This window comes from Pteropus alecto, unplaced genomic scaffold (genome assembly GCF_000325575.1).
Source record: "Pteropus alecto unplaced genomic scaffold, ASM32557v1 scaffold57, whole genome shotgun sequence".
Lineage (NCBI taxonomy): Eukaryota > Metazoa > Chordata > Mammalia > Chiroptera > Pteropodidae > Pteropus > Pteropus alecto.
The window spans coordinates 1,889,273-1,916,672 of record NW_006442508.1 but is presented as its reverse complement, the minus strand read 5'-3'; the positions used below and the strand labels follow the sequence as shown (position 1 = coordinate 1,916,672).

Sequence of the window (27,400 nt, the reverse complement as noted above, 5' to 3'; positions counted from 1 at the left end):
CGGGCGAGCGGGTAGGCCCAAGGCTATTGTCGTCGCTGCTGCCGTGGCTTTTTCTTTGAGAGCCAAAAGTAATCGCGATAAGAATAAAGAGAAAATGGCGTCTCCCCCATTTCAACTCCACTCCTCCCCTGATCCCGAACCCCCAAACAAAACGAAAAACTTCCCTGGCTTCGCACCTGCCTCAGGGCCGCGCAGACAGGCCAAGGCTCTGCCTGCCGACTGGGAGGTGTGAACAGCGCGGCCTGGACTCGGGGCACTCTCAGGGGGTTGTGTCTGTATGTCGTGTATGTCTGTCTGTGGGAATGTGTGTCTGTGGCTCGAGCAGGTGACAGGGAGAGATGGGTGGGGGCGCACAACCAACTCAGTGACTTGCTTAGAATAAGAAAAATAAAAAATCTCCCCAAATTAGAAGAAAAAAATTTAGGAAGGCAAAAACCAGTTAAAAAAAGGTTTTAAAATCTAAGGAAAAATATGTGAAGGGGGGACAGAGGTGAGGCTGCAGCTGGCACTGTCTGAGGGCTCTCTCTTATGAACCTCTAAATTCGCGCCCTCCTGACAGCACGAACTCCCTTGGGGCTCCTGCTCAGAGGAAAGTAGGGGCGCCTTCCAGCCCTGCTTCCCCTCCTGTTCGTGGGTTCGGGGCTGCTGCGGCGAAGACTAGTGCAGACTGTACCCGCGGCCAAGGTGACTTCCTCGCACCAGCTTGACTGTCTCACCTCGCTGAATACCATCCCGCCATTAGCGCATTCGAACTCCACACAGTTGCAACTTCTAATCCCGAATCTTTGCAGCCACTCGGTCCTGAAAGATGCCCAATACATGAAATGCCTTTCATCCGCAAACTCTGCAAACTGTGTCTCATATTTCGCAACTCTTCCCTTTTGTTCTCTTCTGCTGCCCCCACCGGCATTTTCTTCTTCCACCAGCTTTTACTGAACTTTTTGGCACGGCTTTGGATTGGAGTCAATTGCAGTCCACGCAACTGACTGCAGAGAAATCTACAGAGCAAGGAAAAGACGCACACACAAGTGTGCAGAAGTGCCTCGGTTTGCACTTCTGTTTGATCCGAAATGGACTCACATCCTGTATGGTGGATGGACTGTATATTGATGATTCCATTCTTCGCGCAGTTTAGACATCTGTTGGGGTTTTGTTTTGTTTTGTTTTAAAAGGCACAAACTATAGGTATTAGTTGAATGTTGAGGCTTTAACTTTTTGATGTCTTTCTACAACTGTGTTCTGTGATTCAATTGTATCGTGTTAATATCAGTACAGACCGTCTTCTCTACGTGACCGTATAATGTTTTTCCTCTTCTCATAGTCTCTGTGGCGTGTCTTTTTGAAGTACTAAGGTTCTCACGGGTTCAATTCCTTTGTGTTTAGAGACACCACGGTTCAAACAATGGTATATATATATTTTTTTTTATCAGGTGCATGTCTGTCTGATTTCTTCTTTCTTCTTGTTGGACTTTGTTTGTGAACATAAACATCATAAGTTATGTTTCAGATTTTCAAATTTATTTATATGTGTTAAAATGAATGCTTCTATTTAAAAGGGGAATATTTCTACATGTGCATATAGTTTTCCAAGAGTGTACCATTAACTTGATTGTTGATAATAAAAACAAAAAGCAAGTCTAGCAATTGAACTCTTCTGATTTTTTCCTTGATTATTTTTTGTTTGCTTTTAATTTAATTTAAAAAATAAGAATGGTGGAAACTGTACAAAATCTCTAGAAGCTGCAGGGACTCTTGAAACCTAGGCTGGTTGGGGAGTTGAAATTTATACAGCCAAATTCAGCCAGTATAAAATGTAGTGCTTAAGACAGCAGGCAGGATTCTTCTGGTTTGTGCTTATTTGTTTCCCAGTGACTGAACACAAAAGAACACCAGGGTATTGATAAAAACGTTCAGTTCAGTGCCTAGGATGAGGCCCAGTAAACTTTAGGCAATAAAGACAGGATTTGAATACCTGACTTTGAGAAAGACTCAACAGTGGATTCTGAGTGCAGGCGTCTCAGGACTGGAGGGTCCTTGCAGTCCAGCTTCCTTAAGTCTGCAGATCTTCCTTACCCAGGGACACTAGAGAGTCTCTGCATGGGCAGGTGGATCAGGAAGGCACTGGGTGGAGAACAATGCTGCAACATTGGTGTGTTTGGAGAAATGACATCAACAACCACTGGAATTAGTGAGCACTTGCATGTACCAGACTGTGCTTTCCATGCATTATCTCATCTGCCCCTCGAAACAATATCATGAAGCAGATATAATTCCTATCCTCATGTTCTTTTATACAGATGAGGACACTGAGGCAACAGAGAGGTTAACTTGCTCAGGAGTCCTCCACGTAAATGTTGGGGCCAGCCTTTGAATCCAGGAAATCTGATTCCAGAGCTTGCATGTTAACTGTAACAGTGGTTCCTAAAGTGTGGTCCCAGGACCAGCAGTATCAGCATCACTGGAAACTTGTTAGGTGCAGGAATTCTTAGACTTTATCCTAGACCTAAATAATCAGAAATTCTGAGAGTAGGACCCAGCAATCTGTGCTTTAACAAGCTCTATAGAGGATAGGAGAACTACTGAACTACACTATAAGAAATCCAGATGAGAAGGTTCAAGAATTAGAACTACATTGGGAACAGGGGTGTGTGTGTGTGTGTGTGTGTGTGTGTGTGTGTGTGTGTGTGTGGTGTGGGTAGGGGGGCCTCTGGCAGCTTCAGTGATCCCCGTTTGGAAGGAAGGAGTCATTACTACAGCTCCAAGACGGAATTTACCCTCTACATTGAACTGTTTGGCTGGGCCGCCTTCTTCAAGCAGAAGGCTGGGTGGACTTCTGGAATTTACCTTGGTATCTGTTTGGTTGGGCCTTATAAATAGATAAGCCAGTTCCTCTCATGTGACATTTGAAGGGAAGCCACAGTCTGCCTCCTCTGGTCTGATGATTAGTAGCTGATCTGGCTTGAATTTATCAGGGCTTCTCACCTTAAACATCCAAACATGGCTTGCAGGTTTCATTTAGAAATTTCAAACCTTTGGATCTAACTTCTGATAGTTTTTCTAAAGGACTTTTAAACAGTCTTTAAAAAAATCTGTCTCTAAATGTTCCTCAGTAAACCCTCTGAGACAACATTCCATGAACAATGGCGTTAATTGTGCTGGTCTAAAATGCCAACAATTGCAGATCCCTTAGATCCCAGTCTTTGATTATAAATATAACTTAGAAAGGTCTGGGAGAGGGGAAAAAAACGGGATGGGGGGGAGTAGACAAGGAGGAGTGTAGACAAGAATTTATTAATGAAAAGTGCATTCAAAGTCCAGGTAACCTAGACCTGGGCTTGGTTAAAGGAAAATAAGCCTTCCCTTAGGCATTGAGGGCCACCAGGTAAGCCTTTGAGAGAGAATGGGCAGGCCAGTGGGACAGGCATTCTGGAGAAGGCAAGACCAGGAGAGAGAAAGAAAACAAGAAGTTGAGAGAAGAAGAACAGAGTCAGAGAAAGAAGGAAAAACAAGTAGAGAGACAGAGAAAAAGGAGTAAAAGCAAAGAAGAATTTTTGGAACCTCCAACAAAGGCCCTAGAAAATCTTTCGGATATGAACAAACTAGATCCCCAAATTCCTTTCTTCTGGTCTTGACTTGCTCTGAGCAACTTATCTCCAGGATAAAGGAAACTCTAGGGATTGGTGAGGAAAACATGCACCAGCACCCCCACCTTAGGTTTCCAGTGGATTGTATTTTAAATGTCTGGAGGCATCTTACTTTAATGTTTCAAATACCGACTTCTTTTTAATTTGGGTCATCTTTTCCTCTCTTACTGGTCAGAGAAGCAAAACTGTTGGGAGGCAAGTTTATGATCGAATGCAAAATAATGCCCTATAATATGATGGAGCCTAGCAGCAGGACACTGAGTCTCCTGAGTTGTGTCATTTCCTTGGAGCCCTGCACAGTGTGAACTAGCTCACTTTCACTTTTCCTCTCCTAAGGAATTTGCATTTTGGCTCATCAAGGCATCCTTTTTCCTGGCAACTCCAGGACCACATGTGACTTCACAAAAGCTGCATGAGCTGATGCCAGATGGCCACCTCTAAGCCAAGTCTCCTCCAAGATGGCTGAATACAGAGCACCAGAGTGGTTTCAGAGAAGACCTGAACTACTCTCTATAACTCATCCCAGATGCTTCTCTGTGGCTACCTCGTGTCCTTAGGAAGACAGCCTATTGGCTAGATTGAGATGGGCTTTAATTTAGTGAAAGGATCTGTGTGACCTTGAATGGCAAATAATCCCTCTGAGCTTGATTCATCAACCATAAATGAGAATAATAATAATTCCGACTTGTGGGATTGTTGGGGTGCATTAAATAAGATATACAACAAATATTTGGCATAGCAGGAACTTTCCAACAAATGTCAGCTGCTATTATTATTATTATTATTATTATTAATTATATAATTTCTAGATTCTTTCTCTCTAGCTCAGGTCTCAGAAGATTAAAAAGAGCCCTCAGTTGTCACTTAAGTGAATGGCCCAGGAATACAGAGTGTGAGAGAATGTGCAAAAGTGGGAATTGGAAAACTTTGCTGAGGGTGACAGCAACAGCCTAGAATCAGCCAAGGGCTGACAAGTAATAACTACTAATATTTATTGAGTGCTCATTATATGCCATTTACTTTCAAGCTTATAAGCATTAAAGAATTTTGTCGTTATAACTACCCTATGAGAAAACTGAGGTATAGTGAGATTAAGTAACATACCCAGGGGTTTGTCTCCAGAGTCCATGCTCTTTAACCACTGTTCTGTAGAGTCTCCACAAGAAGAATTCATTTTAGCCCATGAGGTCATATACTACCAGACCTGGAATGATATCTCATCTTGCAAAAAGACTCAGAAAGGTATGTGAAGGTTAGAAAGGGCAACAGGAGGAATGGTACTGGGATGAGAGTCTCAGCCAGATTCAGTATCAAGTCTAAGGGCTGAAAGGGAGCAACTTTGGGATTCCTGGGAGGAAGGAGAATGTTTTCTGCAAGGCAACGCATTTATAGCTTGCAGTCCCTTTCTGGTAAGCGAATAAAACAAGAAGTAGCCAGGGGCATGGAATATGAAAGGGAAAAGAAGAATTACATTTATGAATTGTGGAACATTAGTTGTTGGACAGGAATGGATGTCAGGAATAGATGTCAACCTCTAGGCTCATCTATCACAACCTTGCAAGTGGCAAAAGCTCACCTGAATCCTTGACTTTCCAGCCTTGACTCCAGAGGGGTGCACCACAAATCTACATGGATAAGTAGTGACTGAATGCCTTCACCCAATAGTATTTCCATGTTGGAAAGCAAAGTATAATGCAAAGACCTGTGACCTCCTTAAGCTGATATGCAGGATTATTCTAAAACAGTCTATGGCCATGTCACCATCATCACAGCAGACATTTTGGATTGTGTTAGTCTTGGCTTAACTCAGGAGTTCTTAACCTTGAGTTCATGGATATAATTCGAAGAAGATAGGGAAAAATACATACATATTCTTACTAATACTCACCTGAGGATTTAGTATTTTCTTCAACGATAAATGTATTCTTAGTACCTGTGCCTTTGTCGTCAATGGAAATTACAGTTTTTTTTTTCATTTACAATTGACGTTCAGTATTATATTAATTTCAGGTATATAGAGCACAGATATCTATCTTCATTTCACATAAGAGTTTTTGAAGTTATCTCAATATATATATTTTACATTCACCGTTAATCTGAAATTATGATTAATATTAGACCAGCCACTAGATCTTGTTATTTAATATGTTAATAAAGAAGCATATACATGACTATATTACAAATTTGTTTTAAAACATTTTTGATTAATTGACTTCTTTTATAATTCTATGCATTTTATTTTTTGCATTTAAAAATGTTGAGAGGGTTTGTTGGCATTGCCAGTTGCCAAGGGGTCTATGGCACAATAAAGAGCTCCTGGCTAATTGATGAGAGTAGAGTGTTTTGTTTCTCTGTGAAGCCCTGACTCTAAGAATTTCTCATTAGGACCAGAGCATGTAATCATTTTATTCCTCAGATGGAATAAATCTTAGAAAAATTTAAACCTGTCGCATGTTCCCCCCTCAAAGGATAAAATAGAATAAAATAAGCCCTCAAAGCTGAACAAAAAAATTTCCAGGATTTTAAAGACCAGTGGCTGGGTGGAGGTGACAGTGAGAGAGCATGGGAGAGTAGGAGGTGATTCGAAGGTTTCAATAGGACTTGAATATCTTCATATTATTTATTGAGTGTTTTCAAGAGCCAGGCCCTGTGTCAAGCACACCACAGAGCAGTCCTCTATGATGAAAGTGGGGCTTTCCTTCCTTTTTATTATTGAAATCCAAAGCTGTTGGGTCACTTGTCTGACCTACATCACTAATAATGGCAAAGCCAGGACTCAACCCAAGCTCTTAACCGATATGCTAAAAAGGTTAAAAAATGTAGGAAGAGAATTCTTCATTTGCCTGTCACTCACTTTATTTTTTATTTAAACCTGAAGCTATTTGGTTGGTCCAAATACCCCAAGGCCAAGTGATTGAGCAGTGATGTTTCTATATCCATGTATTTGATGTCAAAGACCTTCCTCTGGGGAAAAATCAGATATCAAGAGGGAAATAAAGGCTTCTTACCTGGACATAATTTCATTAGGAAACCAAGTGGATGACCGCTATTTGCTAGCTGATGATTCAAATAGTGATTTCCAGAACAGGAAGCCTGGGTGTAAAACTTAATTTTTTAAGGCTGCTGTGTCATGACTACCTCAGGCAAAAGTAGAGTATAAACCTGATTTATCTAAGGCATAGGATATTGTGCTTTTGGAGCCCTTACTATGTGAAGATATTCTGCTCTGTGTTTTGCATGTGTTATGTATTATACATAGGCTTTCAAGTCTCCTGAGGTAGATATCATCGTTCTCATTTTATAGGTGAAAAAAATTCCAAGCAACAGAAAGGCTGAGAAACTTGCTTAAGACCCCAGAGCTGATAAGTGCCAGAGCTGAGCTCTGAACCCATGGTCCTTTGATCCCAAAGGTTCACTCTCTGGGAGGTCCCAGAGTCTGGAGGGGTTAGCAGCCCAGAACACAGCACTGCCCATAGCCTATCTGGTCATCCGCTAGGCCAATGTTAGAAAAGGTAGAGGTGATGAAAATGTTCTGGAATTATATAGTGGTAATGGCTACACAACTTTGTGATTATACTAAAACTCACTGAATTATGCACTTTAAAAGGGTAAATTTTGTCTACAGCCATGCCACCCTGAACAAGCCCAATCCCTTCTGATCTCGGAAGCTAAGCAGGGTTGAGCCTGGTTAGTACTTAGATGGGAGACCACCTAGGAAGACCAAGCGCTATAGGCGTAAAAAATAAAAAAATAAAAAATAAGGAATTGTAAACTGACAAGGTCCTTGCAATCTGTGAGGCCAACCAAGGGTTGTTTCGCCTAAAAAAATAAATAAAAAGGTAAATTTTATGGTAAGTGAATCATATCTCATTTTTTTTTTTAAAAGCAGAGGCTAACATGGGAAACCCAGCACCCTTTTGTTTTTCTCTATGATGTCCTTGATTTCTTGCAGGTGTAATTCATATATACCTTCATCTTAGTCTTAAGTCAGAGCAACATAAATTAACAGAGAAGGAAGAGAGTGGAAAATATTACTGTTTTCTTAACAAATTACCCATATTTTTAGGCTAGTGAATATATGTTTTCCAATTTGATTTTAAAACAAAGTGGGCAAAAAATTAAGGTGAAGTCTTTGCTTCACATTTAATATTTTTTTTTTCAACCTAATTATTGAAAGTCTGGAGAGCTGTTAAAATAGTTAGACTTTTAAAATTTTTATTTTAATTTTTTTTCAATTACAGTTGACAGTCAATATTGTATTAGTTTCAGGTATACAGCGTAGTGATTAGACATTTATATAACTTATGAAATTATCCCCCTAATAAGTCTAGTACCCACCTGGCAGTGTACATAGTTCTTACAATACTATTGACTATATTCCCTATGCTGTACTTTACATCCCCATGGCTATTCTGTAACTGCCAATTTATAAAAATAGTCATGCATTTTAACTGTCCCTAGATCTGACTAAATATCAAAATAATCATGCATGGAAACTCCTCTCTAGGGCCATTATCGTCTTCTACTGAAGGAAAAGAAGTCAAATTTAAAGGATATTTGAAACTGAAGGCATTCATCCACTTAGGCTGAGATTTTCTTCAATTATATCAAAACGTAAGCAAGTCATTTCTGGGGGGAAAAAAACCTCAAATGACTAATTTTCAGCATATATTTATTAACAGAACTCACGGCAGCCCATCTAAAAAGTTGTTTCATGTTTTGTTGTAAGGTATTTTGAGATAATGCTGGCATATGCAAGAAGATGTAAGTTACATTTTGTGGGGTTGATTTTATGGCCTTAAGATAATTGTCTTTTTGTTAACCCAGAATTCTCCTGCTTGGAAAATTTCTACAGTAGTCACTCTTTGTGTGCTGCTTTGCTTTCTGAGGTTCAATTATCCATGGCCAACCATGGTCTGAAAATACTAAATGGAAAATTCCTTAAATGCACAGTTAATAAGTTTTAAACTATGCTATTTTGAGTGGAGTAATGAAACCTCATGCCATCCATCTCCACCTACCCAGGGAAGTGACTCATTTCTTCATCTAGAGTCTCCACACTATATTCACTCTCCTACCCTCATTCTGCACTTAGTAGTTGCTTTGGTTATTGGATTGACTCTCATAGTATCACAGTGCTTGTATTCAAATAACCCTTATTTTACTTAACAATGGACCCAAAGCATAAGAGTAATGATGCTGGCAATTTGGATATGCCAAAGAGAAGCCATAAAGTGCCTCCTTTAAGTGAAAAGTTTAGTATATGTAAGAAAAACATAGTATATATAAGGTTTGGTACTATCTGCAGTTTCAGGTATCCACTGGGGATCTTGGAATGTATCCCCTGTGGATAAAGAAGGACAACTTGGAAGGAGAGAACCATATCCAGATGATAGCCTGGGAGCTATTTTCTCTTTGGTGGGACATCCTCCAGCACTGTTAGCCCTAGCATTGCTTAGGACTAGTTTCCATGTCATTAACACCTACTTGTGGAAACATGTTTGAATAATTTAGTGATTTTAAAGTTTTAAAAACTGCATAGGTAATACATGCACAGGATAAAATTCAAATGATTCAAAGGTTATGCAGTGAAAACTATATCTCTCTCCTACCTCTATCTCCCCAAAATAACTAATGTTAGTAGTTTTTTTTTAAGATTATCTGTTTGTCTGTTATCTATCATCTATCTATCATCTATCACCTATCATCTATCCGAGTCATTACATTGTACTCAATTTCTGTACTTTATATATATTTTTACTTAACATATATCCAAAGGTCATTCCCTGTCAAAACTTCTAAACCTGCCTTGTCTTTAATGGCTACACAGTTTTTGGTCTCCAAAAAAAGAATGCAACATGGTCCCTACACTCCTAATGGTGCCTTAGAGAGGAAGGATGTGACAAGAGACTACTAACTGTTCCCTAATAAATATTCTCCTCTTCTTCCAGTTAGTAAAAGAACCCCTTGACTTTTTGACCGGCTGGGACATGGCCATCCAGATAGAGACTACATTTTCCAGACGCCATGGAACCTAGACATGGCCAGATGCCTAAGTTCTAGCCAACAGGATGTGAGTAGAAATGATCTGTGCCACTTTTAGGTCATGCCCTTTAAAGAAAGCTACTTGCCCTCAACTTCTTTTCCTTGTGCTGTACGATAGGATGAAAACATGGTGGTGAAATAGAAGATGCCTGGGAATGTGGACCATCCTATTATCTTCTGTTAGTTTTTACAGAGAAATACATAAATTTATTCCACTGGCAATTGTTTGGTCTGTGTTAAACAACTGAATCACTATCTTTATAAATATAACAAATGTCCTTGAAGAGTTGACATTTGTGATAAATGTTGAGTAGGATTCACCAGATAAAGTACAGTGTGAGAATGACATTCCAGACTGCTACATGTACAAGGTTGGAGAAACTTAAATGATTTTTTAAAAGAGCTAGTAAGTGGCAGATGGGTTAGATAATTCAAGTGTGTTGTCGTCAAAGTCCATAATCATTTTACAACATCATTAGCATTGTATCTATTTAAGGTTTTTATTCCCCTGGAAAATGTTGATAGACGTGAGTATTACCCATATGAATTGCCTAATTTGTTTGTGATTCACTAAGAAATCTCAGAACAGATTTTTCCACTAGAATGACATGAAAGCCAGTCCTAAACAAACCTGGAGCTAACAGTGCTGAAGGATAGCCCCACCAGAGAGAAAATGACTACAGGGCTATCATCTGGATGTGGTTCTCCTCTATACAGAAGCTTTCTGAACAAGAGAGTCCTGGGTTGACAAAAAGACGTAATTTAAGGCCAAAAAATCAATTCCTTAAAATACAACCTGTGTTTTCTTTCCGTTTTTTTTCTTTCTTTCTTTTTTTTTTTTAGGCGAGGCAACCCTTGGTTGACCTCACAGATTGCAAGGAACTTGTCACCTTATAATTTCTTATTTTTACTTTTTTAATTTTTTTTTATTTTTTACCCCTACAGCACTTGGTCTTCCTAGGTGGTCTCTCATCCAAATACTAACCAGGCCCAACCCTGCTTAGCTTCCAATATCAGACAGGATCGAGCTTATTCAGGGTAGTATGACTGTAGATGCAACTTGTGTTTTCTTGCAAAAACTTATATGCCAGCAACATCTACACTTTTCAAAGTACCTGACAACAAAATAGGAAGCAACTTTCACAAAAATGGGATTAGGAAATTATGTGCCCAGTAAATAACCTCCTTGTAGCAGGTCTACAAACATGCTTTGCCTACATGAAAAAGGAAACCCACTACTAACAGCCAATAATAATAATAGTACTTAACTTTTATTCAGGGTTTATCATGTGCTAGAAACTGTGCTAAACACTTTACATGCATGATCTCATTTAAATCTAGGCAACAACTTTATGAGATGGATACAATGATTATCCCCATTTTAGAGATAAGGAAAGCAGGACTTACAGAGATTAAATAGCTTGCTCAAGTTCCCGTAGTTGGTAAGCAAGCAGCAGAGCTGGAAAGTGATTTGAACTCAGGTCAGCCTGACTCCAGACCACTCTGTGCTATTGCACCTGGTTACATACAACGATCTTGTGTGCACCTATGCATTAGAGCATAAAAGCTTCCCCATAACCCTACAAGGGTCTTGATTGTGCACAAGTGATATTTGTGCACAGTCTAGTGTGTGACTAAAAATTCAAAAGCTTTTTATTGTTGCATGCATGAATCTACAGATTCTAAAGCATATTTTTTTTCCATAGCCAATATCTACTGAGTGTTTACCTGAGCCAACCCAAGCAGATGTTTCAGTAAGTATTTCGCAGTGCTCTGGGAGGGGATAAGATCCCCATGGGGTCTGCTTTGCACACTCTTCCTTGCTCATCACTTCTCTTTCAGGCAGCCTTCCTCAGAGTCCAATTTAAAATAAGATACTAGAAGCAACCATATGGGGTTGAGTTTAGGAGGTTGGCCCCAAATGACAGGATTATATTATTAGGTCCTCTCTCTTTGTGAATTAAGATTTTGTCCTAAGAGAAGAGGGTCAGTGCTTCTTCTGCAGCACAGTGCCCAAATTGCCATCCCGTTTTGGTTAAGTATTGCAGTGGGCTGATTCAGCAAGGCCAACAGTTTCCAATCTGAGCAGACATCTGTTGCAGGTGATAAATGCATTGTAGTTAACCAAAGTCCACCAATGTCCCAAGAAACTAATTTATAGGTCCAGAACCTGCTGTGCTGCTCAATGAGTCAGAGAGTGAGTGATTTTATTTAGTTCTTACAGCAACCTATGGGTGAGTGTTATTATTCCCATTTTCCAAATGTATAAACTCAGGCTTGGAGGGAGATGAATAACTTGAATGAAGTTGCTCGGGGAGTAAGTGGTGGAAACTCGTATTCAAAGTCCTATGTACTTTTCAGTGGTTCTGCTGCATCCATTGAACCTATATTTGGAATGGAAAAATTATAGAAATGACAATTATGTGGGGGAACATTTGACGTTCTTTGTCCTTACCCCTGGGGCTATTTAAACAAGAAATATAAACATAAAGTTACTCATCACCTCCAGCCCCAACTCCTACTGGGAGCAGAATTACATTCTGAGATCACTGGTTGTTATTGAATAAAGAGAACCCTGCTGGAGTTAAGCATCAGCTCCAAGGCTGTTCAGACCTGGAGGAGCCAGGCCAGAACCCAGAGTGTCAGAACTATCCGGCCTTTTCCCTGCAGCAGGATCATTTCCAACCACAGCCAGGACGTCAGAGGCATTAGCAAGCCTGCAACATCAAAACGGCCAGATCAATTCACAGAAGCACTTCGAAGAGAAACAAATCAATAAGTTCCTTCTCCACAAGATTGATAACATCATCAGGAAGCAACAGATGCATTTTAGGGCACAGTATACCATGAAGGGAAAGTGAGCTCCCTGCACTACAGTCTGTCTCTGGAAAAGCAATCGCAAATCAGCGACTGAACATCAGTGCTTGTGGCACCTGTCACAACAATAAAAGCTAATGTTCCCTATGCACTTGGCGGGTTTTGAGGGCCCATCACATAGTCCGTCCCTTTTGATTACGATCCTACAAGGTAGATGTTACCGCCCACATTTCACAGATGAGGTTCAGCTAAACCAAACTGCCCCATATGCTCAAGACCACGGTTATGTATAACCAGGCTGGGACCTAAATCTTCAGTCTTGAAACCTATGTTCTGCCTACTCACCCAGTGTCACCCAAACTACATTCAGTCTCTTACCACCTGCACAATTTTTGACACATCAGAGACTCTCTTATGTAATTTATTATTTTTATTCTCATTGATCTAGTTTTCTATACTTAAATAAATTTATATTAAAAGGAAATTCCCTGCCTCCTAAACTGTTTTTTTTTAGTTTTAAATAAATTGAATTTTAAAAAGTCAGTGAACTCCAATAAAATGAAATAAATAAAATAATAACATACCGAATATAGCTTAATTGACCAAAATTTCCAGTGACATTCTAGTTAGGTCATATTGTCAGTCCTTAAAAAGCATAAGTGCTTTCATCTGCATGCTCAGTTATTTATTTATCTATTTATTTATTTGTTTGTTTGTTTGTTTATTATTTTATGTTCTTATTTTTTAAATTTTTATTTATTTATTTTTTCATATATTTATTGATTCCCTTCCCTCACATTCCCTGGACACACCCTTTAATCAGCATCCTCACTGAAATGGTCTGAGCTCAGTTCCTTGCATTGATTTACCTGGGGTATTATAATGGTCTCCTGGTTCAGTTCCTTTCTTCCTAATCTCCTTTAAATTCATCCTCCACAAGTTTCCAGCTTGATCTTTCTAAAGCACGAATCTACATTACCGTACACATTCCACTGAACATATTTAATGACTCCCTGTCGTTAGTACAAAATCTGAATTCCTAAATTGGCCCACAAGGCACTCAGTGAGGCAATAGCCACATAACTCTTCTTTTTCTAACCTTCTAAATTTTACTCCAAAAAGCATCTAATTTAATGGGCTGTTTTTTGTTTTAAATAACATTGAAACTTAACTCTTGCTAACATCCCTTCCTTTTCTCTAATGTTTTCTTGCCATCACCTTGAACTTCTCTAACAGAGTCTGTTGAGAGAAGACACTCAATACTTGTTGATGGATCTGTAAAGAAGAGGGGTATTTCACACCTCTGGGCCAGGTGTTTTATGAGAGCAATACTAAAAAAGAACAGACAAACCATTTGCCAATTCATGAATTAGGCATAGATTTCTACTTCCCAAAGGTAATTCTTTAAAAACAAAGTTTATTCATTGATTACTTCCTTTTAGTAAGTGGAAATGTTGACTGAAATTTGGTTCTTGGTGTGAAAAGCAAGATTTTAGAAATTCAAATATATATTTAGAAAAGCATACACTTTCATCTATTAGCTGACAATGACTGAAGCAGAAGACTTTTTTTAAAAGCAATTATCAATTGGAGGAGAAGTGTAAAATAATTCATGAGCTGGTTCATTTTTCTTTCTTCAAACATTAGTCTTGGTTGGTATGAAATAAGCCCACATATACCTTACATACATTCTACTTTATGTTGCTTTTGCCTTATGAACTCAGTAGACTCATCACAAATCCAAGAAAAACTGAGTATCAATTCTGGGCCAGGCATATTTTGAAAAATAGGATTTTTTGATGTGATGACTAGCCAATGTGATAGATCTTTACTTTAATCCAGAGGCAAATTGACACGTTTAGTGTAGATGGTTTTACAAATTATGCTTAGAAACTATGGTGATAGCATGGGAAATTATGTAAAACTGAGAAATATATATTAAGTGACTTGATTGGGGTCTTACTATAAATTCTGGTGCAAGTATGTGCGTGTGCGTGTGTGTGTGGCGAGTAGGAGTAGGAGAAGGTAAAGAGAGAGGACAAGAGAGGGAAATAAAAGCAGAAGAAATGTGGACTTCTGCCAGGCATCCAGCATACCCTAGTTCATTCAAACCTCATAGCACCTTGTGGTAAATATTATTATTTTAGAGATGTAGAGACGAGTTGTATAGATTGTAATCAGCTAACCAGGCTATAAAACCTGTTCTTTCCACTATTCCAAGCTAGTACCCAGGCCTCTGGCCTCAAATCCAGTATTCTTTCTATTCTGTCACATCTCTCTGACTCAGCTAAAAGATTTATTCCTTGGATGGGCAATTGAATTCTGTCTTTCCCACATTTTCAATTCTTAAAGTCTTATTTTCATTGTTTTGGACACATAGCTGGAGTCTCTTATTCATGAGCTGAGCTTTTTTTTTTCCCCTTTAGCAAAATAAACATTGCCCACAGGGGTAATATTTGCTGATGTTATGGGCCATGGAAACTGATTCGATTTTATGTTTTCTGTATCTAAAGCAAGATTTCAAGTGGAATATAGGGATGAGATTCAGTAACCGCTGTCTATTGCACTTCTGTCTTTATTTTGGAGTGGAGTCAGGAGCTGAAGAAGACCACTGGATATTAGACTTCTTGCAGGGGTGATATTCAAACTATCATCAACTAGAACTGACCAATTAAATGGAGTACCCATCAGAGAGGGTCTGATTTCTAGGGCCCCTCTTTATGCCAGACACTAATACTTTAGCTGCTGGATCATGCAAGAAGTCTGAGGGTCCCAGGAGAAGAGTTGGGATGGCCAGGGTCTCAGGCAGGCATTCAGAAGAACTTGGAGGAGTGATTCTTTACCACATGGTACAACTATATTTTAATATTTAATATTTAAACAACCAGTGCAGCCATATTGGTGCTTATTGCTCTGTTTCTGACTCTCTTCCTTACCTTAGAACTCCTAATCCACTTTCCCCAGCAGATGACTTCTCTATTCTGGGCTGGCGTTGCTTCCGAAGAGAGCGGGAGGGAAAGGAGGATTACAGGTAAACTTGAAGAGTTGTTTAGTCTTTCTTTGGCCTCCTAGCTCATCTGCAAGCCTTGGGGAATAATGCTTTATGGAAGTGACAACTGCCATTCACCAATATCCATTCTTCCCTTCCTATAATAACCCAACTCTGGAGTTATAGCTGGCACATGGCTGTGCAGTTAAACACTACTTTTCTCACCCTTCTTTGAACATCAAGGTGTTCATTTTTCTATTCTAGACAATGGAATTATACCACTTTCAAACTGTGCCTTTAGAAAAATGAATAAGTTTCCCATTGCCCTTTTATTCATTTCTATGGCTGGGATACATGCAAAAGATAAAGCAGACACTTTGAACCAGAAGGTTGCTTCATGTTGAAGATGGCAGATCTGCTCTGCTATCTTGGACTCCTTAGTTCTGGACCATTACAAAGGAGAGAAATGTTAAGCCCTTCTTGTTTAAGCCACATAATATTGGGGGATCTTTGTTATAGCAGCTTAGACTCTGCCCTAATAAACACTGCTTACTAGTGGTGTCATTAGTTGGTTGGGTTTTCATAATGAACTACTTTTGAAAACAAAAAAGCCACAGGATATACAAACGCTGTAAGGTAAAAACAAACCCCTCCAAAAAAAACGCCCCCACAAAACACAAAAACTCAAAGTACCTTAAAATAACTGAAAGAGAGTCTATGAGGAAAAAAAGATGGGATGTATGGGGGAGTTGTCAAGAGAAGAAGTTGCAGAGATCAGTTTTAGAAGCCACATTAGTGACTTTATTTTGAGTCTAGAAAGACTCATTGAAACGTTTTGAGTAAGAAAGTAACACTATCCAATTTCTATATTAGAAAGATTGTCCTAGAATGTGGAGAATGAATTGGGGGTGGGTGCAAAATTAGAGACTAGAACACCAGGTACAAGCTGTAGTAGTAAATCGGGTGAAAAATAATGGTGGCTTAAACTGAATAAGAAAAAAGTAGACAAAAGGAGAGATGTTAGGAGTGGAATCCTTGAGATTAAAGTCAAATGAGGAGAGTAAGTTGGTGAGGGAGAGGAGTTTAGGATGATACGCAGGTTTCTGGTTTGTGTTGTAGTTTGTGGTGTTCAGAAGCAAGCATCTTGGCAAAGAACAGAAAGTTGATGAAGCTAGCCTGCACTGGTCTCCCACTGTTCCCATAGAAACTCCTTTCTGTTCATCTAATACTCTTTCTCCTTAACTCACTTCTCCCCCAAGGTCTTAGATGTGAATCTTATCTATTTCTGATCCTCTCCAGACATGCTTTTCACCAGTGATTTTCCAAACTTTTCACTGATGATTCTTTTGAGGCAATCCCACATGTATCATACATTTTAAAACATTTTTTTTCCTAGAAAAAAGAATATATCAATTCTTTTGTCTGTCACTTTAAACCCATTTCTAAGGCCAATTGTAGAGCAAATATCACTGCTCATGTCAGAAACCACAACTACCAGATGAGGTACCTGGGTTGCTCACCCACTTCAGAGATTCTTTGGAATTGCTTAAAAGTCAATCAGAGTTTTGATCCACAATATTATTACAACAGTTGATATCATTCAAGAAAAAAATGAAGAAAAGTGACATTTTAGACAGTCTGTGCTACTGGAAATCAGATGTGTGGGGGGATTCTGCTAAGTTTTTAAAAATACTGAGCCTTGGAGTATTCATTGCTAACCATCTTACTCCTAGGGCTCTAGATTGCCATTGATTCCACGCTTTTATTCCTCCACAGTGAGGAATAACAATTTTAGGTCTCTTTTATGTCTGTTAATAGTTCCCCTTCCCTTTGAGAGAATTCTTATTCCACTTTGTGGAACTCTGCTGGGGGTTTTAGCCATGATGTGCTTCTTCTCTGGCCACAGAGATGGACACATGTCCCAGACTAAACCAATTATAATGCCCCTTCCTCCTGATAACAGTGATTGGTTCAAGAGGTGGGTATGGAACACTTTGGGCCACTCATAGTCTTCCCTGAAATTGATATAGATGCTAGATGAAAGAAGCTCTCTTTTGCTGTTGTGGTTGTGAAGCAAGTTCTTTACCCGCAACCTCTTCTCTCTCTCTAGATCCCTTCTGTGGTAGTTAGGAGCAGGAGGTGGAGCTAATGAATGTCAGGAATTTATTTTAATGAGTTATCTTTCAGGCCCTGGACCTCCCACACTGGTCCTCCTGCTCTTGGTCCTCTCTCCACTGCACTGCAGTAAGACGTGGGTAGGTCGTTTAGTAGAGAATTCACCAGTAAATAACAATTGCCACCAATATTGCCACACTTCAGGGAAGGACAGTTTGCAACTAATTACTTCCCATGAAAACACCCAAACATAATTTTGTTCATTATTAAAATTTTCCAATAATAGATTTATCTTCCCCATTAAATAATACATTATTCTCCTACAAAACACACAGCAAACTAGAATTACTAGGCACTGCTTATATTAAATTGTTGTTTAATAAATTAAAACTCCTATGTTTATAAATAAACTAGGTCATCTGCACATTTTGTAAATTAGTAGTTTCTTGTAGTTATTCTCTCCTGGTCAAAGCCTAAAAGAGGGGGAGAGGAAAAATGATTATCATTATTATTTTATTGTTTTCAAGTAAACTACTGTTCTCTGCACTGTAGTTTAAAATAAACCACTCAGTCTAATACAGTAGAATCAATATTGTTGAGTATCAATCAATAAAAATAGATTTTAAAGACTATGGTTTGCAAACTTTTAAAGTTACACTAGAGGCTATATCTACTGGATATATAAGACCTAATGAATAACCAACACCCATATTTGAAGATTCTTGATGAAATAAGCATTGGTCAAATTGTTTTTCCCTGTTACAACTTCTGGGTGGGTTGAGAGTCTTTTGATTTTAAGATAAGTCAACTGTTCTTCCGTCATCTTTTCAATTTGAGGTGATTAATATTTTCCATAGTCATTTCCAAAAAGGTTGATGCTATTAAAGAATTAGTTACAAAGACTTCTCGAGTTACAAAATCCTTACTTACAGAATCATATAACACAAATAAATTGCTGCACTTTAAAAAAAAAATTTTCTTACCCACTTAAAGGTCACTAGGGACAGCAACCAAGCCACACTAAGACAGTTGCCCCACCTGGCAAAACTATGGAATTGTTTGAACCCATGTATCACCCAACTAACTACCTTTCTTCTCTTGAAGAATGAACATACTGCGTCTACTTTGCTCCCTCACTCTTGTTTTCAACAGCTATAGCTCAATCATTTGTATTGAGCTAATTCCCCTCCCCCATATCTACACACAGCTATTCTTTAAGCATCTCCTTTTCTTTCCTATGCGATTTCTCTCTCTTCCATATAACTTCTTCCACCTGCTGTCTCCTTTTATCACAACGTGGCAAAAATCAAAAACCAAAACACAAAAACTTCATCTTGTCTGATATATGTAAGAATAGCGGTGGTAGTAATAAAGAAAATAAAAGCTGAACACTGGACTGTAGATAACATAACAAGGAACCAGTATTGCCAAGTGCTTCAGTTCACTCAGAAGTTTCCTTCAGAATCTCTACAAAACCCCTATGCTATATGCTTCTAATAAAGCCATTTAAGGTTATACTTATTTCACATTAAATATTTTTTCTGTTGAATCATTAATTTAAAAATGAATAATTTCTTCTTTTTTGGTCCCAAATATATGATAGTTCAACTACATTAAATAAATTAACATTATTTCTATGTGTGCTATAAGTTACAAAGAACTAACTTTTTAGTCACAACAATCTGGAAGTAAGACATCTTGTATTAAAAAAATTAGTGTGTCTTCCTCAAAAAATTAAAAACAGAACTACCTTTTGACCCAGCAATTGCACTTCTGGGTATTTATCCAAAGAAAACCAAAACACCAATTTGTAAAGATCTATGCACCCCTATGTTCCTGGCAGTGCTATTCACAATAATCAAGGTATAGAAGTAACCTAAGTGTCCATCATAGATGACTGGATAAAGAAGTCATGGTACATATATACAATGAAATGTTACTCAGTCACAAAAATTGAAATTTTAGCATTTGCAATGACATGGATGGACCTAGAGGTTATTATGTTGAGTGAAATAAGTCAGATAGAGAAAGATAAATACCACATTTCACTTACATGTGGAATCTTAATGAACAAAAGGAACAAACAAAACAAAAACATACTTGCATATACAAAGGACAATCTGGTGATTGCCAGAGGGGAAGGAGATTGGGGAACTAGATAAAAACAGTAAGGGATGAATTACAAATTGGTAGTTACAAAATGGTCTTGGGGACATAGATTACAGCATAGGGAATACAGTCGAAAGTATTTTAAGGGCTATGTGTAGAGCCCAATGGGTGCTAAGGTAATTGGGGGATCTCTTCATAAATTATATAAATGTCTAACCAATGTACTTGAAATTAATATAAAATAAAATGTCTAACCAATGTATACTTGAAACTAATATAAAATAAAAAAAAATTTAATTAGTATGTCTTATTTATTATTTAGAGAAATAATTGACATATAACATGGTGTAAGTTTAAGGTGTAGTACATGTTGATTTGATACATTTATATATTGCAATATGATTACCGCTAAAGCATTAGCTAACACCTCTATCACATTACGAAATTATCATCGTTTTTTTTGTAGTGGGGACAATTAAGATCTAGTCTCTTAGCACCTTCAAACTTTATAATACAGTGTTATTTTAAAAGTTCTTTATTAAAATAAGGACATAGTCAACTACTAGTATAAAATAGGTATTAAACGCACATTTTCATGTGTATGGTGGTTCATCCTTCTGAATCATCTGGACACTTTTTGCAAACCCACATACTTTTACTTCTGTTAAAGAAAAACCAAAGAGGAGGCCACAAGTTGAGTAGAACCCTAAGCCACCACCTACAGCTGCATAATCAAAACTTAAACTGTCCTAATTTCCCCCAAATTCTGACTCTGATCTTGAAAAAAACTTAAACTTTCTTAATGTCAGTGTGATCTTGTAGCTTCCTATCCAGTCAGCTACAAGAAGTCAGTTTATGCAGTGCTACTTCCCCAAGAGGAATGTAAATTTCTAGTAACCAATCACAATGTGTAAACAATGTGCCTCCTAAATTATACTTTATAAACTGAGCTGTAACTGCTGACAGCCAGTGTCTGACCACTTTTGGTTTTGAAGTCTCTCCGTTCAGTTTGTTTCTTGCTCAATAAAATATTCACGTCAAGTTAAGTTTTCTAAATTTTATTTTAACACCTCTTTACATTAATGTTATCTCATTCATGGGGTCTAGAAACAATTGAAACTATAGACAACTCAAACTAGCTATACTGTCTTTTTTTATGCATAAATGATAAAAGACAAATGCATTCCCCCCATCCCCACTCCCTTAGACCTCATTAGAAGCCAAGCAAATACGATGTTAAAGAAAAACTACACAGCCATGACTGAGTTTATTCTCCTTGACTGACAGATGGAGCTGAGGTGTAGCTCTGTCACATTCCTAGTCATTTACCTCATCACAATAATCAGCAACGTGAGCACAATTTTGTTAATCAAAAGTGACTCAAGATATCCAGTACTTCTTCCTCATCATCTCACCTTTGTAAATCTCTATTATGCCACTAACATCACTCCTCAGATGCTGTTCATTTCTTATGCAAGAGAAAAACAATTTCCTTTACTGGTTGCTTTTTACAATTCCACTTTTTCATTGCCCCAGTAATCAAAGATTATTATATGCTTACAGTGATGGCTTATGACCACTACATGGCCATCTGCAAGCCCTTGTTACATTGTAACAAAATGTCCAAATATGTCTGCCTCCCTCCCTCTGGTTGCCAGTCCTTATATATATGGCTTTACAAATGGTCTGCATAGATCATCCCTACGCTTCATCTGTCCTTCTGTGGACCCAGTGAGATCAACAACTTTGACTGTACAAGCTTACCTCTCCTGGTCCTTGCCTGCTCAGAAACCTATGTCAAAAAAATTGCCATGTTTGTGGAGCCGCACTATCTTTTGAAACTTGAATATATTTTACAGGGATGAAACAAAATGTTGGAATTGTAGGCTTTTAACTCAACTTTCTTCCTTTTATATGTGTAATGAAGAAAGCAGAAGGCATTCTTTTATTAGCGGCAATAATTCTTAGTTGCAATTATGAAGAGTTTGTCCTGTAAAAGGTTTCTTTGCCTTGCGTGCTCTTATTATTTGGACATTATTATTTTTCTAACTTAGATTGACTTTTGCCAGAGGAAGAGCAGAACTGTAATCAAATGTATCTTTTATATCCACATTAACATTTAAAAAATAATTTAGTCTTTCCCATCATTAAGGGAAACTGTGCCTACAAGACAACATGTTTACCCACCATCCTAAAATACTTGAGCCGATTTTCTACAGGTCTTTTTCCATTTCATTTGCTGAAGACTGAAATTCTTCCTCCCTGGTGGGGCTTGGTCTCACTCTCTAAATAGTACTGATTGACCATTTCTTCTTGTTGGAAGCAGAATATTCTTTCTCATTCATCACTAGCTCACTTTTTGTAATAAGGAAAAGAGCTACTTTGAAAAGGAAGTTTTTTTTTTTTTTGGATGGTAGCATTCCAATATTCCCAGGACTACCCTCTGAAAAACCTGTAAGTGAGGTTTTCATGGAACCTTTTAGTCCCTCATACTTAGCCTATTCCTTGTGACTAAAGTAGACCCTAAAAGCTGGAAAATTGCTCTTCATTGGCAACTTTCTCCAATAATTGCTGTATTTTTAAATAATAGCACAGTCTTGCAATGCCAAACAGCCAGTAAATGTTAAAGAGGAATAATCATCTTATAATTCAGACTGGTAGGAAACAGTCATTTCTAATTACTTGTCATGAGAGGAGACAATGCAATTAAAGTTTCTGGCTTAGACTAGAGCCTCCACACAGTCACTGTCTCCATGATTCATATTTTTGACTGTCTGAAAAGGCAAAGTCAGCCAGATTGGCCATACGCTCATCCAAATTGGCTTTTATCATGATGGAAGACACCTTATGGATGTTTCATTTTTGGTGGGTGTTATTATATAGACTTGGAAAGCTGGTTATTAAAAGCCAAGGCCCTTAGGTCTCAAAGAATTATTAGAGATTATTTCAGAATGAGATTTAGGCACACTTAAATGTGCAGTTGGTGCTTAAGCATCTCAATAAACATCTTTTTTGAGGGCCTGTAATGGTAAGATGCTTAGGATACAAAGATAATTTTGTTGCTCTATTCACAAGACACTTTTCAGTCCTCACCTAACTTGATCTTTGTGATAAAGACAATATTATGAATCACTAAGTTCTATTTTATTTTTCTGGATACACAGGAGGACTGCGTTTTCCAGTTTCCTCTACAGTTATTTTGAAACCTACTTCTGAACAAAACCTCTGCAGGACAGTGATGCATGTCACTTCTGTGCTAAGGCATAAACAAGCATGTGTGAGCCTTCCATGCTCTCTCTTACCCTGTTATGGTTGTAGAGGCCTTATCTTAAGAAGACAGAGACACAGAATAGAACCATCCTAGACCCTTAGGCCTCTGTTCAGGGTGATGTTCTTCAGAATCCTGTAGCAGGCTGAGTGTGAGGGGGAAATAAACTTGTAGGATAAAGCCATTATAATTTGGGAGGGGGTATTTTTTTTTTACTGCAGCACCACCTAGCTAATTCTCACTTACAACCTCCTTGAAGGCATCTGACTCTGCCTACCTTCTTCAGATTATGCAACTCAAAGCTCTCCTGATTTTCTTGCTACTTCTTTGGCTTCATCTTCTCACTCTGCCTTTAAGGTTCTTATTCCCTGTCCCTGTCTTTAACCGGCAAAGTTTCTTAACCTAAGTTCTCTTCTCTCATTCCTGTATCAATTACTATATGATGAGGACTCTCAAATCTATATCTCTAGAGCATTCTCCTGCCCTAAATGATAGGCCCCTATACATATCTACCTACCCACTGGATGTCTCGCTTGCATCTCAAGCTCAATCTATTCAAAATTTAACTTAAAAGCTCTTCTTCCTTCAAACCTGTTCCTCCTCCTGTTTTCCTGTCCTTAGCGAATGGTCTCACCATGTATTGTGGCTCTTCTCCAAAGATGGCCCTAATAAACCACATTCCAATCCATATTTATACTCTTGTTTAGACTCTCCCACATTGAATTTTCCTGGCGCTGTGTGCCACTTTAACCAATAGAATGTGGCAGAAGTGAGACATGGCACTGGCAGCTTCCACCTTTGCACTATGGGAGCCTTGACCTGCCGCCTAAGATTTCCAGCTACATTTCTGGAGAGTCCCTATGAAGACAGTAAGGTCCTGAGTCTACATGAAAAGAAAGGAGAAGCCCAACTCTCTCAACATTCCAGCTGAGCCAGTGATTGAAGCCATGTTGGATGTTCTAGCCCAAGCTGCCATCTGACTGCAAACACATGAAAGAGCACAAGCAAAATTAGAAGAACCATCCAGCTGAGCACCATCAACTGACAAAATCATGAGAAATAATAAAACAATTGTTTATTTAGTCACTAAATGTTGAGTGGTTTGTTATATAGCAATATAGAGCATTGAAATTCCATATCCCCAGAAACTTGGAGATCATTTTTCATTTCTCTCCTCTACTTTCACCTCTACTCCCAGCCTCTTTGATTATATCTCCTAAATATTTCTTGAATAGTACTCTCTTTTTTCCTATATGCCATTGCCTACTTCAGATTACCATCATTCTTTTCTCTAGAATTGGATCCATCCTGTAGCAAGAGGGGTCATCTAAAATGCAAATCGGTTTATGGTCTTTGCTGGCCACCTAAAGCCCTACAATGGATTACCATTGTTTTTAGGTTAAAATTCAATCTTTTTAACATTGCTTCTAAATCTGTGCAGGCTCTGGCCCTTGCTAATCTTCTATCCTTATCTTATGTGACTCCATATTTTAATTTCTCCTGTGTGTCACATGGTCTCTTGACTTCTTGTTTTTTTTTTTTACTTTTTCTTTCTACCTAAAATATTTTCTGCCCTATCATTCCTTCTTTTTGTCTCTTTTCAAATTCCTACTCATCCTTCAGTTCTCAGTTTAAATATCATTTCCTCCTGGAAGCCTTCTCTGATCTTCCGAGCCTGGATTAGTTTCCTTTGCCAAGGCCTCGCATGTCTCTCATTAATTCTTTCATTTATCAAATTTATATTGAGCTTACTCACCGTATCACCCTTCCCCAGAATAACACTCATTGTCCTGTTCTGTAATTATTTGTTTGTCTAGCACTGCCACTAGCCTGTAGGCTCTTCAAGGAAAATAACCATGTTTATCTCATTCCACTTTGTATCCCTGGTGTTGAGCACATAAAAGATGCTCAACATATATATAATGAATGTGTGAAACTAAACTTAGTCTTGATAGATAGTATAACTCGTGGAAGGAAATTATTATTAAATATGTACTCAGTTATGATAAGGATACCACTTAATAATTTAGTAAATATTTGGCAAGAGAAAAAGTTTATGGTTTATTGGAGACAAAGTACAACTTTCAGTGACAAAGTAAGATCAAAACTCAAGTCCAATTTAATTTTCTGAAATCATAGTTATCCACGAATTGGAAGGCTGTAGTAGAGACCATTCAGTATTAAGCCAGCAGCTTTGATTCTGGATCATTACAAACACCAGGCTAGATAGGAAAGCTAATCCCTAAAAGTCACTACATCGTTTATTTCACAGAAAGCCCTGTAGTGTCTGAGTACTCTGAAAAAAACTTGAATATATTAGCTATAAGAGACGTGGTTCTGGGAATATTTTCACCTTTCATTCTAGAAGACCAAATATGCCTCAAAGATGAGTGGTTTCCAGGGTACTCATACCTAGTAATTGTGGTCACCCCCAGCAATAACTCTGCTCCTGGCTGACTGCCATTAGGTAGCCTGGAAAATGCTAGGTAGACTGGTTTCCTTAAATAGGTTGCTTACCATCTCCAAAGGGTTTCAGATAGCTGTCATTGGCTCTTGGCCTCATTTTGGAGAAATTTCTGCAAAACACCTAGAGTAGCCACCAAAGAATATTGGGGCAAACAAACGAGGAAAGCCCCTGCCATCATGGAATACATATTAATGGTCATCTGCAGCCATTCTTGTTGGCACCACCATTTCTCGTTAAAGAGGTCCTATTATTCATTACAAAGCTCTTCTACTTTTAGCCTAATTTCTTTAGTTCTTTCAACTATTAGGCATTTATGAGAAGCTGCCTCAAGTCCCTTTTGAAAGTATGTTGGATGAAAATAAACATTTCATGTAACTGTTGTTTATTAAATTAAGATGCAGGCTATATTCCAAAGAGTGGTTTCTCTGGTGCTGGGAATATGTGTGAACTTCAATTTTTTATGGTTTCTGAAAAGTGTTTTGCATTGAGAATATTATTTTACAAGAAGTAACAATATAGTAATTAATAGAACACAGAGGTAGAAGGGACCTTAATAATTATTTTTTTAAGCCTGTCATCATACACCTGAGGAAGACCCAGAGAAGATGTGCTTTACTTGATCACTGATTAGAAATGTAAACATTAGCCACAAGTGAGGTTTTGTTCAATATTTTCAATTAAACGTCAATGATAGCTTATAATAAGGGAAAATTTTGGCTTTCTGGCCATACCTTTTTATACTTTTCCTCCATCCCAAACATGACAAATTGGCTTAGCACTGAAGATAAAAGTGTCTGACATCTGTATTTGAACTTGGAGTGTCCATGGTTCTATTGCAGCATTTGAATAAAAGAACTTGGGACATTGTATTAGTTTGCTAGGGCTGCCATGGCAAAGTACCACAAACTAGGTGCTTTAAAAACCAGAAATTTATTGCTTCACAGTTTTGAGGGCTAGAAGTCTAAGATTAAGATGTTGGCAAGGTTGGCTACTACTTGAGGCACCAAACAAGAATTTGAGTCATCCACATCATGCTTTATGTAAGAGAATTAGCAGAAACTCACCTTGGTGTGCTTTCAAAAGAGGAAATGAAGCAGGCAGCCTTGTTAATTTAGCATATAGACCTGGAATACAGTACAACATCCATCATATCATCAAAATTCAATTAACACTTGGGCCACTGGCCAAATACAAAAAAGCCAATTCTTTGTCTCTGTCTCTCTTTGTCTCTCTCTCATCTCTGTCTTTTTGGAAGAATTATTGGAACACCACTAAGCCTTTAATGGTTCTTTAATTATGAGAGCCAATTTGAAAGGGTAGTTTGAATGTTTGGATGACCCCCTATAATAAAAATTAGAACCTGTGCAGTTATTTACTTGCTATTAATTTAAAGCATGCTGGTGCTAGCACTGGTGGGCAGCTAAGGTTATTTTAAGATTTGGCCTCCATTTTAAGGATTTTTTATTCTTATTCTAAAACTCTTTGGATCCTACAAAATCTTATCTTATATGGCAGAGAATGTGTAGCAGTGATTATTTACTCAACTCAGATACATTCTATTTTTTTTTTTTAAATGTTATTTGCTAACACATACCAGACTTCAAACAGGCAAAAGATAAGCCCACAGGTCTGATAACAAGATTTGCTATGTTAAATGCAATTGGGTCTCAAATTTTAAGCAGTTAAATATCTTAATTTATTCTTTGCTTCCTACTATAACATAGTGAGGATAAACCTTGACATGCAGCAGCTCTGCAAAGAGAAGATTTCTCCGATTCAATGTTTCTCCAACCAATTTTTTCCCTTGCAGCTTGATTTTCAAAGAGCCTCACAGTCTTTAAGCAAGGTGGCTGCAATGAGTCTACTTGGAACATTCATGGTCATCTGAAATAAAAGTGCAGTCTAGAAGATAGATACACTAAGACAATCAAATGGGGTTAGACAAC

The 27,400-nt window shown here is 38.1% G+C and overlaps 1 protein-coding gene and 2 pseudogenes across 1 annotated transcript in view; 2 read left to right on the top strand and 1 right to left on the bottom strand.

Annotated features, from left to right (window-relative positions):
* The window catches only part of PHOX2B (paired like homeobox 2b), a 43,781-nt gene that overhangs the window by 5,241 nt on the left and 11,140 nt on the right, over positions 1-27,400 (top strand). The window contains exons 4-5 of the mRNA XM_015597488.1: positions 927-1,101; positions 15,448-15,537. Coding sequence (XP_015452974.1) covers positions 927-1,101; positions 15,448-15,537 — 265 coding nt within the window. The remainder of the gene's footprint in view (positions 1-926; positions 1,102-15,447; positions 15,538-27,400) is intronic.
* LOC112471529 lies at positions 7,262-7,380 on the top strand (annotated as a pseudogene).
* On the bottom strand, positions 10,626-10,744 carry LOC112471578 (annotated as a pseudogene).